This window comes from Candoia aspera, chromosome 10 (genome assembly GCF_035149785.1).
Source record: "Candoia aspera isolate rCanAsp1 chromosome 10, rCanAsp1.hap2, whole genome shotgun sequence".
In the NCBI taxonomy this organism is placed as follows: Eukaryota; Metazoa; Chordata; class Lepidosauria; order Squamata; family Boidae; genus Candoia; species Candoia aspera.
This window is the reverse complement of record NC_086162.1, coordinates 11544335-11559534: the sequence shown is the minus strand read 5'-3', so window position 1 is coordinate 11559534 and position 15200 is coordinate 11544335. Positions and strand designations below refer to the sequence as shown.

The 15200-nt window shown below is 41.1% G+C and overlaps 1 protein-coding gene across 1 annotated transcript in view; it reads right to left on the bottom strand.

Annotated features, from left to right (window-relative positions):
• The window catches only part of ARID1A (AT-rich interaction domain 1A), an 84311-nt gene that overhangs the window by 47697 nt on the left and 21414 nt on the right, over window positions 1-15200 (bottom strand). Inside the window, exons 2-4 of the mRNA XM_063312223.1 lie at window positions 9186-9398; window positions 8189-8647; window positions 6456-6569 (exon numbers count right to left, since the gene is read on the bottom strand). Coding sequence (XP_063168293.1) covers window positions 6456-6569; window positions 8189-8647; window positions 9186-9398 — 786 coding nt within the window. The remainder of the gene's footprint in view (window positions 1-6455; window positions 6570-8188; window positions 8648-9185; window positions 9399-15200) is intronic.

The following is a 15200-nucleotide window of genomic DNA, read 5'->3' as shown; positions in this document are numbered from 1 at the left end:
TGCTATCAATTTCTGACCATTTAACATTTGTACTATCATGTTTAAAAAGAAACATACTAGAAATGTTTAAACTCTGTCTATAACCCACCCTCATAAAATGTGCTTATGTCTAACTATGGTTAACTGATTAGACCTAGGTCACAGGAGCATGCATTTTGTTCTCCGTATCTGCTTCTTTCCACATTATGAATTCTTCCTACTTTATGTCAATTATTAAGCATTTTATCAACACCAATGATCATCATGGCTTGTACAGAATAGTCATTAACAGAAAGGATAATGAATCGGTCCTTTAGTTCAAGTGGAATGCTCAGCACTGTTTCCAAGCCCCTATCCCTATATAAGAATACTGAGTTTATAGATTTACTAGGTCGAATTCAACATTCAGTGAGAAGATCTTTGCTCATGCAATTAATTCCTCTCTCTCCTCTGTGAAGCAGCCCCCCACTATGTCTGCCCATCCTTGGAACTGAAAAAAAATATGGAAGCTATAGGATGGGGGGGGGGGTTAATTCAATCCACTAGCAAGACCACCATAAGATTTTTTTTTCAAAGAACTGTGAACAATATTAATTGCTTTGGATACTGAAGCAAAATTGAATTTAGTTCTTAGGATCCCAATCATAATTAAATATTTAAAAACAGTTTCAAGTTCTGATTAACTGGGAACCTGAGTTAGGCTAGATTTATCTCCTGCACCGATCCCTGTGTAGCCAACTTGTAGCTAGCATGTATGAACCAACTACAAATAGGTTGCCCTGTCTAAGACTACTGTTATAGTTTATTCAACAAATTATGATTAAACTGAATCCTGATGTAGCATGTATAAACACAGTGTAGGTCTTAATGAAGACCAGTGTTAATGTCAATGCAGCTCTTAATCAAAATTATGACTGGTAAAATAAAATCTACATTTCATAATTCAACAGAAGAAGATATGATCCCAAGGCTCACTTCCAAATCACCCTGATTAAGAAATCAGAGTTTATAATTTCATTTGTTAAATTCCGTTGTCCCAATTTTTTACTGCTTTTGTTGTTCTTAATTTTCACCACTGTAATCTAAACAAACACTTAAAATTACCAGCATGAAACTAAAGATATATTAGACAACCAAGAGTTACTCAAAGCATGGAATTCAAGAGAGGAAGCGGAAACTTTTCTTGACATATATATTGCCCCCGCTCTGCCAAGAAGTAGCTGAGGTTGTAGTGGCTAAATTTTGGAAAACGTTATCTTGCTCAGAACTGATTTATGTATCTGCATAGCAGAACCCATTCTGAAGTGGCCTCTCACTGCACAACCTAAGCAATATGTACTGCTGTTTCTGTCCTACAGAGTAGTAGTCTTGTTGTCTGTGCAAAATAGGACTTCCTTTACTCCAGCCTTTGCATTGTTCATATTAGAACCATGTGTCAACAAGCCAATTAGGAGAATGCTTGTCGTTACTGACTTCAAAGCAAGACATTTTCATATTTTGAGCTGTGGAAGTTATTCCAGAGAAGATACTCTCACAAATTTACTTCTACAGCTCCCAGCATTTTATTCCATGTGTATCATTAATTATACTGTCAATCTCAGAAGAATTATGTGCTGATTATGTGCCATTAGGATCCTTTTAAGCAGGGCATCTATACAACCTTGAATCAAATCCAGTCTTTTGAGAAGTACTACAGCAAAAGAAAAGAAAGGTGTGTAAACTTAATGTTGTGATAACAGAATCTGCTAGTAGGGTCATTTGGGCTGTGCAGATTTGGGTTTCTCTCACTCAAGTGGTTCAGAAAAAAAGGGGGAGGGATTTTAAATAAAAACCATTGAACTGAATACTTTCAAGCCCAACGAAGAGTCTAAAGCATACAGGAAATTGCAAAATATTTTATTCTAGTTATAATCACAAAACTATTTTTCAGCCCTGACAAGTCTCCTTCAACCGATGGGGCACAACTTCCCCCAAATCTAAACTTTAAATATCACAGTGCATATATTCTTGGAGATTCCTAGAAATCATGTTGTAGTATAATAGGTTCTGCTGACATTAAGTATACAGGTAGTCCTCGCTTAACAACCCTGAGACTGAAATTTCCATCACTAGCAAAGCGGTCATTAGGCAAAACATCACATGACTGCACCACTTAGCAATGGCAGTTACAGTAATGATGGTTGTGGTCGTTAGGCCAGGACCTCATGCTTCAACTGCTGTGCTTGCCCCTGCTTCAACTCTCCCCGCCCACCTATCTCCCCATCTCTGCCCTTTTGCCAGCCCTGCACTCCACTACCCCTGCCACCCTGCCGCCCCCCACCCTCCCCAGCTGACCTTCACTGTCTTCTTCCTCCTGCTTTGGGAAGGCCTCGTAAAGGGCCAGACTGGGTGTGCCGGGTCAGCAGTGGGGGGAAGAAGATGGCAAAGATGGGGCTGCAGAGGACAGAGTGGCCAAAAGGGCAGAGTTGAGGGGGAGACAGGCAGGTGGGGGGAGCTGAAGCGTACACTTTGATTGTAAATGCAGGCAGGCTGCCAAGCACCCAAATTTTGATTTGTGACCTCAGGGCACTGCAACGGCTGTAACTTTGAGGACTGGTCGTCAGTGCCATCGTAACTTTGAATGGTTGCTGAACAATGGTCATTAAGCAAGGACCTGTACCAACTTTGTGATGTATTAATGTCTGCAGTGCACTGCTCAGTGCAACAGGTCTTACCATCTAATTGAGCATGGGTAAGAAAATTGATACAGTAAGAAAATTGATACGGTCACCCCATGGCCATATCAGCAAAGGCTGGACTTCACTTGGTTGTGCATACAACAAAACTAGCAAGTGGCATTTTCTCAGATTTATTCATTCTATGTAAATTCACCAGAGAAAATTAAGAATATTCTAATAAGCCAAATTCCACTAAGCACAGCCAAAGTACAATCTCAACTCATTTATTTTCTACATAAATGTATAGTCCACCCCATCCTAAGAGTCAGAATGGATGAACAGGAACAAGAAAAAATGAAAATTATTTCATCCTTTACATTTACTGGAATCCCAACACCATTCACACAGCTTCACCTTTTTGTGGCAACCAAATTCAGGTCTCAAACAACTTTCCCCCCCAAAAAAGGACCCAACTTTCCAAAAAAGGTACTCAAGTTTAAACTTAGTCTGCCTGCAGTGGGAGGGAGCTCCACAACTGAGGGAAAGCCACCAAAAATGGCTTTTTGTGTCCTTATCAGCTAAATTTGACATACAGGTAATGCTGACTATCCCTTGGCTATTCACTTACAGTGTGACAGGTAAGCAAGCAATGAACACTTTACTAAATCAGAAAGAGAATTGTGTCAAGCCTAGTTGTAAGCAAATAGTGCTTTTGTTATATTTGCACAGCTGATTTAGGTAATATTATCCTCAGTGGAAAGTTAAGCCTGCTTTTCACTATGATTGCCATACTCTCAAGAAAGATGCCATCTTAATTATATACCACTGACACCCACCATTTTATAGGCAGGAGTCTCCTATACAATGGAGTTACTTCTCATTTCTAAATGTGGTGGAAGCATTATTCAAATCATCCATATGCCATTTTATTCTGTACACGATGACTTAGACAAATTACTGCATACAACTAAAAAATGACATCCATTTTTAAAGAGATTCAGACTGAAGAAAGAATTCTGATTTCTGTAATTGTGATTTCCCCCCTCCCCTGATTCTTTCCCCTCCTTCATTTAAAAGGAATATTGAAGCAATCAAGCACCAACAAAAACTTAGAATGCCTAACCATGGAGGTGACAGTGTCTATGGTCACTTAATCAAACAGAAATTTGATCAAATTCAAATTCTTGGTTAACTGATGCCTCTAGAAAAAGGCTTTCCCACCTTGTGCAATGTCAAATTCTTACACAGCACATTAGTTTGAGTAGGCTGGGTTTTTCTGTTGTTAAATTTAAAGAAACCCAGTAAGATAGAGAAATCTAGGCATATGAGACAAATAACAAATGTGAATCCAGCACACAGCCTTCTACAATCTGAATGACACCCTCACTGCATTCCCGGGGTAAATCTGGGGGGGGGGGGGGAAGAGTCTATCACCTGAGAGATGTACTGAACTTGGAAATCCTCTGCATACTTACTGACCATCTGGGCAATGAGATTCAGGGTAATATCTTTAACACCCACAAAAACTCCACCCTCCCTCTGCAGAGGGAGAAGGAAAGGCTCAGACTCATTTGTGAAGTTGATGGCAAAAGTACTCGCTACCCAACACCGAAAGAAGCCCCCCACCCCACCCCCGAGAGTCTGGAACTGGAGAAAGGACACAGAAAGGGAGCTGACCTCCAAATCTCTATTACTCTGGGACCCTGTCTGCACTCTTTTCCCAGAGCCCAGCGTGGAGTTACAAATGGAGAAAGGATCCGCCTCTGTTTTCTCACAGAGGTAATCAGAGATCTACAGGCCAACCTAGTGTTACCCACCTAATTCAGCCCTACTAAATTCAGCACAGTAAGCTCTCAGACAAGCCACATGCCTGCATTTATGTAGGAGCACACTACACTTGTACATAGTCCAACTGATTTCTGAACAGATGTGCATAAAGATGCACTGGAAGGAAAAGAATCCGAGAATCAATAAGTTGGAAAGGGTGTTTCAGGTTATCTTGTCCAGGAACAAATAACCTAGTACCTTCTGAATATACTGTACATCAACTCCTATCAAAATTAACATGGTTAATGACAAAAACCTGCAGGAGTTATAGTCCAAAACATCTGGACTGCACCAGAGTATCCATGCCCAAGTCCCAATTAGATGAACAGTGAGCAACTGGGAACTTTGTTCAGCTACCAGTCCTAGAAGTAATTTGGAGACTTGCTTTTCTGGCACTTTGTGACTTAAAATCCAAGGATGAAGATCACTGCACAATGCAAGAGGCTGCTAAACTCTCAAAATAAACTAAGTAGAAAACTAATCAATTATCATGGGATCTCTCATTATTGCCCATGTAACATCTAGAGGTCCACCAGTGCCTTAATTCAAGGTAAGGACTTCCATCCTTGCCTTACCAGTTCTAATAGCTCATCACTAAGGAGCTGAATTCCAATAGATTCTTTAAGTTTAGCTACCATTTAGACACAAAAATCTGAATGCACAATATTCTGCTCTAGACTGAAGGCACCCAACTAAGAGAAACTTAGTTCCAACTATTGACAAAACACTGACTAGAAGAGTATGTATGACAGCACAACTGCATCGCTAAACAGAACTGTTAACCTCTATCCCTGTTTAGCACTAGCTACTTCACCAACCTCTTCAACAGCCAAAACTGGCTATTAGCTATGCCAGCTATATAGAGAACTATGTATTGTGAAGCAGATCAGCTGGTCATGAAAGAAATGTTTCCTTTTCAATAAAGCGTCTGAGGAAGAAGTTACCTCCCCTTTGTGCCATTAATGGTGTGAACATTAAGCTTCTCTGCACTTTGCAACTTGCTTCCCTCTAAGTGAAGTAACACTCTATATTACTCAAATTCTGTGGCTGTTTTATCTTATGACTTCTACTGAATTGTTCAATGTTGACTGCCTCTTCAAAGAGGCACCTAATAAACCTTGTAAATATATAGTAAGAGTTTTTACCAAACACCAAGCTCTTTTGCACTTTGTTCTCACAACTACAGTTAAGAGAGGTGTGCTATTCTGAAAGCCAAACACTCTAGCACAAGTGGAAGAAACCAATTCTAGGTCAGCAGCTTAAACTCTCATTTGAGATGCTGGGGGTAATCTCTTGATGAGAAACTTGGCCTAAGTCCAAGGTACTAAAAAGCTTTTCCACACATTACAAAGGCTGTCCTTCAAGGAGCAGGGAAGAGCTATACATATGAAGCCATTAGCCTACTAATTATTCTCTTCACAAAACACAAAAGATATAGCAATGGCCATAAATAGGCAGCTATACACATGATGGTCCATCATATCACCATCTACTGCGTGCAGATCAGGGACACCAATCAGAAACTGAATAGTATAGCCTCTTCATCATAATTAAGGTGTTAGGCACATACCAATATTACTTTGGTTTTTAAAAAATCTCTAAAGGATAAAGATGCAACGACTGACCAAAATCTGAACAAATTTTCCCATCTGCAGAAAATCAAGTTAACCAAGTTAATACAATTAGCTAATGGAACTCAGCTCTAGGAGAAATTACATCAATAAAAAGAAGTTGTACAATTATACAATACAGTAGAAGTTTCATACTGAGAGTTTAATACAAATATAAAAAATAGCAAAACCAGGAGTCTACACATACCTCTTTATTTCAGACAAAATCTTCCATTTAAGTAAAAATTTGACTTATATTTGGTAATTTGGAATTCCATGATGCATCAGGTTTTTTCCAATTTTACCGGGATAACACAATGCACAATAAAGTATCCTGATTTGCCTCCAATATCTAATCCCAATACGCATCTCTTTGACTCACCGGTAAGCTAGAGGGTCTTGACTGCAGATTCAAATTCACATCTTCTTGCCCTTTACTGGAAGCCATTGAGGTGGCAGATGACGCTTGGGAACCAAATGAGTCCTGTGACAACTCCTAGAACACAAGAGACCAACCAGTGGGGGGGGAACCCACAGAAGTATTATTTTTATCTCAGTCTAAGTTGCAGTATGGTCATCTGCCTACCTTGGCTCTGTTCAACTGCCCCCAAATGGTGACAGCAATTACAAGTGAATATTATGAACAACTGCAGTTAAGTTAAAAATTAGTGTAACATGATGGTGTTAAAAACCCCTTCCTAACTCCCCATGTTGAATCACTACTTCTTGCTCTTGCCCAGCCAATGTCTTCAGTATGTAGTCAAGGAGCATAGTATTTATGGTACATCCAATCAACCAGAATCAGATAGACAGATCCTCGATCAATCAATCCAGGATTGGTAAGCACCTAATTTTGTGCTTTCTCTCTGATTTAAGGTCCTAGCTCTATCAGACAAGAGGCAATAGGCTCCTCTCCCAGACCAGCTAGTAAACACTCCCAAATGCTTTGTTGTGCTTCCCAGATGAACACAGAAGAAGCATTGGGCCAGTTTCCTCCCTCGCTCTCTCTAGCCATCTAGCTAGCTAGCTATCTCAAGGCACAATGAACAAAGCCTGACAAGCAATCTGCCATTCTGTGCTTCTTGGAAACATGGCAGGCATGGTTAACTCGCTGCCCCCTTTTGATCCTACCCCAGAGATATAGCGGAGACGGCACAAATGCCTGGATCTTTTTTCTCTTGCCTTAAGCTAGAAGTTTGGGGGACCCAAACAAGACCTCTACTGCAACAACTCACCATGCAGAGAAAACTAATATGCTATGGTATTAGCCTTCCCCAGCTTCATGCCTTTCAAGGTCAGCAAGCACAGTGTTGCAGAAACTGTCCTAGTTTGCAAAGATGCACATGGAAGAGTTTTGAACAGACAAGCTCCAACTTCTTTGAAACTCCCCTTTCATTTTCCTTCCTTGTGGCTTTGCATTAGTGTACGAACATCCTCCAATCCTTATTTCTCACTTTAAGATTGTACTGTTCCAATTCAAGTACTTGTTACTTGTCCTGTAATACCTCTGACAGCCAGTAAGATAAAGGCAGGTGTCCCATTGCAAATAAGGAGAAAAAGGTTCAAATCCCCACTCTGCCCCATCAAAAAATAAAAAAAAAGCAGGAAATTATCTCTGGCCAGTTATCATCTCTCAGCCTGAACTGCCTTACAGATATATTTGGGAGGATGAAATGCAGCTGTACCAAGTCAGGTGATGGTGCTAAAAAGAGAACAATGTATGCCTCCTTGAGCTCCTAAAAGGAAAGGCAGAATGTGCATAGATGATGTATCTAAATCAGGTTGCACTTGATAAAGTACTTTTTGCTGTAGGCTGTCACAGACAAACAGCAAAAAGTGGCACTTTATTGAGCCATGTGTAAATTGGCTTTCTGCCCAGTCGCCAACAAGCTGACTACCCTGGCATTGATAAGTGACTGTCTGTGTTCTCAAAACATTTAAGGAGGAACTCACCCCTTTGCCACGCTGCGTTTCTTTTCAATTCCCCATGGGGAGCAAAAAAGGCATTCATATGTTTGATCCAGAACCCAAGCAACAGTAACTGCCTGGTTTTTCGGAAACACCAATTCAAGGATTGGGGTGGAGGCACATGGTGGCTCACGGGAGATGACCTACCTGTGGAGGTGGGAAGCGCTGCTGAGAATACGCCGACTGCTGCTGTTGCTGTGGCTGAGACGGAGGGTATGATGCTGACGGCTGGGCGAGCGCCGAGGTAGCAGACTGCTGAGCTTGCTGCTGCTGGTAGGGGGACTGGGACTGCTGCTGAGAGTAGGGGGGCTGACCCTGGGGGTGCTGCTGCTGGCCTGGGGCCGGCTGCTGAGGATACGGCGACGGAGACTGCTGATGGGATGGCTGTGGCTGCTGCTGGGAATAGGGGGGCTGGGATGACTGAAGCTGGGGAGGCTGAGATGGAGTCTGCGTTTGCTGATAAGAGGGCTGAGCGTGTGGGGCCTGAGCAGGGGGCTGCTGGGCATAGGAAGGCTGCTGCTGGGGGTGAGGACTCTGCTGGTTGTAATAAGGGGTCTGACTCGGCTGCCCGTATCCAGTAGGGCCCTGCTGTCCATAAGGCGGGATCTGTTTGGGAGAGAAAATTTTGAAAAGCAGGAGACAAATCAGTGTCGGTCAGGAAGATGCTGAAGAATGGAGCTCAGAGAGGTACATTATTCCTGCCTGAAAGTTTTCGGATATAATGAACATTATAATCACAACTGCTCTATCACAGGGGCAGCAAACGCTTCCATCCTGTTTCTCTAGCACAGCTGCCTTTCCCCAACTTGGCGTCTTCCAGACATTTGCCATGACAATGAGAGTTACAGCCCATCCCATCTGCAGGGCACTCACAAGAGATGGCCAATTTTTTCATTTATTTCCTTACAATAATGTAACTATAATTATTATTTCAATCATACTGACCCAAAGCAGCACAGTAAGGGTAAACAAATTCATCTAGTGACACAACTTGTCATAATGCCCAAGTCCATTACACTGAGATAGGATCACTTACTGACCTATTTCTTCACCCAAAACAGAAATTAACTACAGCTTTGAGATCTAGTCACTATTTATGGAAAATAAGCATATGTTTTAAGAGGACTGCATACTTCTTCTTTACCTGCTGTGCATAAGAGACACTGCCCATTGCAGTTTGCGTCCTGCTTAGAGTTCCCATTGGATATCTCTGGGGAGTCTGCGGCCCGTATGGCTGTCCTGGATATCCATGGCCTTGTTGCTGCCCTGACTGAGGTCCCTGCTGTTGTGTGTATAAGTTGTTTCCTCCATAAGGCTGAGGTCTCATCTTCCCCATCTGATCCATTGGACTGGATGGCTAGGAAATAAAATCAGAATATGTTATCAAACACCCAATTTCTATGGTCAGCTATCCAACAATATTGTCACTTACATGTGAAGGACTCAAAGAGCCAACCAAAGGACAGGCAAAACATTAAAATTCAACAGGAAGTAAAAAGTCAGAGGAAAAGCTAACTTTTGGTCTATTAAGGAATCTTACGATATTATTATTTGTTCTGGAGATGTACATAGCCCTAGAATAAGTTACTATGGCACAATTTCTCCAACCTGATGCCCTCCAGATTTTTTGGGACTACCATTCCTAGCCAATAAAAATCGAAATTCCCTGGTATTGCTGGATGGGAATTAGAAGAGTTGTGGAAAGGACTAGAATGGATAGATACAAATTCTGAACTCAATTCTTCAGCACTGAAAGTTAATTGACTTCTGTAACCATGAGAATAGCCAGTTTCAGTAAAGAAAAGATTGGCCAAATGTCAACGGTACTCTTACTTTAGTTTTTCAATTAAATACTCCTTCAAATCAAGCTCAACTTCCAGTGATTACACAGACATGTCCATATTGCTTTCTTAGCAACAATGAAGAAGCAGTTTGCTGTCTTTTTTCAGGATGCTTTTTGACTTCCCTACTCTAGTCTATGGCCCCAGGATTTCTTAGTGGTTTCCGATTCAATTGCTAATCAGTTCCAATCCTGCTTCGTTTTGAAATCTGCCAGGGTTGACTACGTGTTGCCACTAGCTGTGGCACTCGTGTGCTAAAGAACACTTCATAATGAGGAGATGCTTATAGGTTAAAAAAGCCAGGCCAAAATCAGAACTCTGAAGCAAAACTAGATTGACCAAATACTGCATTTTATTAGTTTCCAGCTATCACATTAAGACATGTTACCCCTTCCTAGTTTTTTGAGGATCTTCCTCCCTTTTTTTTTCTTTGGAAGCAACATTACTATAGGAGTCACCAACAAATAACTTTTCAACAAACTCTGATCTTCTAGATCACTAAACTGATATCCTGAACATCAACAACAGAATTTTTTCCATTTGACTGAAAAATAGTTTGCTTTTTCAGATCCCTAAAGAAAAAACATGAGAATTATTGTTGTAAAGAATAACATATCTTTTTTCACTCCTGGGTAGCATTCGTACAGTGTTAAAAAGCTGGATAACTGTCATAGCTTTAGGTTTTTAAAAAAAATTGCCAAGACCCATCACTTGTATAAAAGCTTCTAATATCCATGGTACACTGACATGTTTTGATTTAAATTGAAGGGTCAGGATAGGAAGGACTCCAAATATTCAAGGCTCATTATTTAATTACAGTGATGGCTGCCACCCATTCCTAAAATCTTCTAGATTTCACTTCAGTTTTATAGTGATTACTTTATGTTGAAAAATTGCACCTAAATATGAATCTAATATTTATTGACATATGGAAGCCCTGTCAAAATTGAATACTGTCTTATCATACAAGAAGCTATTATTAGGGGAAAATATACCAACACATTTTAAAGAATTCAGGATAGAATTTTGAAGTGTAAAGGACTGGAAATTCTTTCCTAGACTAATACAGGGGAAATTCTGTTAGTAAGGAACCACAAGAAATGATAATCATGATTACACTTCATGTGCTAACCTTCCACAGATAAATATGAGAAGAAAGTACTGGCCTAGAACTCTGCTCCTTGGCCACTAAAACTCTTTCCACTTGCTTACAGCTCTTCTAAATTCAAAGAAATGAGAAGCAATCTCAGAATTGCTGTTCCCAAAAACCTAACATGAAATAAAAAGCACAAATTCCAGATTATTATAAATAGGTAAATAAGCCCTCACTCAATTCCTGATGAGTATATGGATCTAACCACACATTCTTCTTGGCAACAGTATGAAAGTGATTTGCAACCTTTGCCTTATTATACAAAATTTTTATTGGAAAACCCACATCCAAGCTAATCCAATGCTTTGAATATTTTTTTTTTTTAAACCCTCATCAGAATATCATTCATGCTCACCTAACAAAAACTTCTGAAGAACCTGGAAATTTGCACATTTCTTTGTAAATTTCAGCCTGGTCCCAGTGTAAATGCTGCAGTTTTTCAACCAACAGCTGATTGCTATGATAGGTCAAACTCGCATCTTCATTCAACAAAGCAGGGACAGACAATCACTTGCTCTCCAGATACTTCAGATTACAATTTTCACAATCACTTATCACTGACTAGTCAGCCCTTTGAGGTAAATCAGGTCAGGAAACAAATACCACAAGAAATACTAAGACTTACTTTATTGATACAGGCTATAACAATGAAATCTTGAAAGCCCATCAGCATTTCTCCTTCCCTCCCTCTTATACCCAAGAGAGTAAAGGTGGGGCATCCTATCTTTCTCATGCCTTCCTGTTTTCCCAGGCTATGTTCATGTTTTCCCAATGGCTGCTGTGTATTTTCTTCAAGGCCATCTTTGTATTCAATACTGGTTAGGGCTGGTGGGCACTGGTTAAATTTAAAACATTTAGAGCCATTTGGTGCCTAGAACTGTCTGAAGAGTGACTGTGATGTTCTGAAGGAAAGGATGTTAAATACCTCAGAGCAACCATGCCAAAGCTGGATCTTCCAGATGTGTTGTGACTACAATTTTCATTATATCCAGTCTGAGAATTATAGTGCAACACAGCTGGAGAGCATTAAGTTGGAGAAGGCTGCTGCGTGAGTATAAGTAACCTTTAAAATGCATATTTAACATTCAAGTGCAAAGGATGAGGTTTTTTAGGTAGTGCTCCACCCCATCAATTTATGTTAACCTGTTCTGTTCAGTTTGCATGCTACTTTCCAAGGACCACGTCCCTATTCTAAAGAAGCAAGAGCTGTTTCTTTATGAAGCTTCTTAGCTGACAGTGTTCTGGTTTAGAGCACATCCATTCTTTATCTGTGATATAATACTGGGGAGGTTTTGGAGACCTTCAAAGATTTAAGGAATAGCGGGGAAACACTGGTTACCTCTGATATGATCTCAGATATTCTGCACTGAGCTGTTTTGCAGATTTGGTCTCCTTCCAGAACAACCCAGTGTAATCCACTCCTCCTCCCCTCAGTCAACATTTGAACAGTAGCCTCAAAAATAACCTGTGTTGGTCTGGCCATACAACTTTTAGCTGAATTACTGGCATAATCATTGCTTTTAGGGGGGAGGGGGTCAGTTGGTAGTCTCAAAACAATGGTTTTCTAAGCATGAAAACTGTTATGGCAGCACTGCAAATTTGCAAACCCAGATTCTAAGACCAAAATAAATTGGAAAGGCATTACTGCTGTTTAAAGTTATAATTAATACTATTCTTAATTGCAGAAACAAAGGCCAAAGAATTCTGATGCACTTTCAAGATGGCTACGCATACACATATTAAGGCAGAAGTGAAGTCAGATTCCTCAGAATATGGAGACACTGCAAAACCCATCTTGGGTCCTGATTTCCTTTTTCTCCTGGCCAGCTCTGCCAACAGCTTGATAATAAAAATTAAAAGGTTTTTTTGGGGGGAGGGAAAGAATCTCACTGGCTCTTTAACGGAGAAGCCCTAATTGATTCCCACAGTAATTAACCTGCATTTTACCTCAGAGTGTGCTAGTTAAGGAAGTCAGCGCAGCTATTTATAACTCCTCTCAAATTGAGGGCAGACTGCCTAAAATCTAACACATCCCAGCTGTACTCCTGTTTGAACTGGGGCCAAGGGAATTTTTTAAAGCAATCTTGGCACTGAATGAATGACACCAACACGATGAGAGCATGGAGTGGCTGTGTTGTGGTGACGTAGCAGTGGAGGTGGAACGGGAAGGGGGGCAACTGCACAGTAATCCCTCCCTCCCTCCCCGGCAAGCTCTGAGCTCACAGGCCCCAACCCCACAGGCCCCGTACAGTCAAGCCAGGAACCACCCCTGAGAGCTAAACACAGGAAGCATCTTTTCCTCTGAAGGCTTCAGAGTGAAAAGCACATGGCTAATCTGCATAAAGTGGAGCCACACCACCCCTGCCAGGAAGGTTAACTCTCATAATCTCTGACCAGGAGGCCGGCTGCTTGAGAGGACTTGGACCTACGCCCAATCATAGCCCAGAAAGAGTGGAGGGAACAGATGGGGATGGGACCCCAGCAGCAGTAGCAGGGGTCATGTGACTCTCCACATGGCCTTGAAAGCACAAGCTATTGTTTGGCAGCTGGGCTCCAGCAGAAACCCAGCACAGACCGCTTCCACTGGGCAATTCAAGGAGAAGCGGCAGCTGTTGCTGCCACTTCTTCCATTGCGCCCTGCTACGCTCAAGCTCATCAATGAGGACAGAGAACACTGAGCCCCTGGGACCTGAAAGCCACCAAACAGATGAAAGCGCTCACCAACACTGCACAGATTCAATACAGCTTGGTAAATGCGCAGATGCCACCTCCATCATCTCCCCCCAGCTGAACCCAGATGGGCTCATAGACAAATGCAAGGAAGAAATTAGATTTCTGGGGAGAGGAAGAAAGGAAGGATTGTCTCCCCTGGCTAAGCAATGTATTACTTAGTGTCTATCTGACCTTCCAGGGAAAATAAACCACTTTTTAACCTCACGCTACTAGTTTTAAGATGAGAATTGCTTTAATAAAAAAGGGATGGGTGATCACCGTGTGAAGAGAGGCATTATTCATTTGCTTCGGTTGAAAAGTTCTCAGGATTTTGGTCTAAGACATGAAACAGTGGCTGGGTTCGCACATTATGCTAGCCACGCTGTTTCTTTAGTTTATGGATTAGCATTTGGGGTAAAGCATGGCTTACTGCAGAAGGTGAACTGGGCGACACGCTTCATTCATGAAATGCTTAAAAGGCAAGTGTCCCACATTAGTCCTCTGAATTGGCTCACTGGTTCCTTCTGTAGGTGGCTGGAGGGGCACAATTTTGAAGTTTAGCAATACTGTAGTTAAGCACATCATCCGAAGGCAGGACTCTACTTCCAGCGGCTCTATATATCCCTGGGCTAACCTATATCAAACCACAATTACATTATGTTGCTTCTGACAGCCAGAATGTGTTTGGGTAACATGCTTGTTACTTTGAAAGCTGGATGGGTAATTTAAAAGCTGAGCCTCTCCAGCACTTTCACAACAAGCAAGCAAACATTCTTGAGGCACCAGCACAGCATGTTCAACCATAACTCCATTTTATAATTAAGGTTGTATAAATATAGTAAGACAACTTTCAGAAAGTCACTAGCTAATTTCAGTTCTATGTAAAGTGACGATACAAGCTAGAACTTTCACGGGATGGATGGTTTAAATATTGTAATACTATATGCTGTTAGGGAAAACAGTCTTAAGTTATCCAAATTTCTGATTTGGATTTGCTCTGATTCCAAATACATAGCAAAGAAGCATTTCAAAATAAATGTGAAAACTCTACAAACCCTTACTAATACCGTAAAGGTGAAAGGCGAAAGGTGAAAGGGCCTATAAATGCAAAAGGAGGTGTAACATACAAGAGAAAAATTCATCAATTGAAACATTTTCTACCATTTTGAAAATTATGGTACACCAAGAACTGTGTGGAACTGTGTTTCCACATAGTTGCTAAACATATTCCCTTCACTAAAAGGATGAACTAACACAGCAGTATAGAACTCTACAACTAATGAACTACAACTAACCATGATGGGAGCCAAAGAGAGTAACACCTAAGCATCTGGGTACCCTAATATTTGTTATATCTGATTCGGCAAAATTTCTGCTACATCTGATGAGATTGTCAGTTACCTCACATATACGCAATTTATCTTAGATTTTCCTAAATCATCTTTCTCCAATC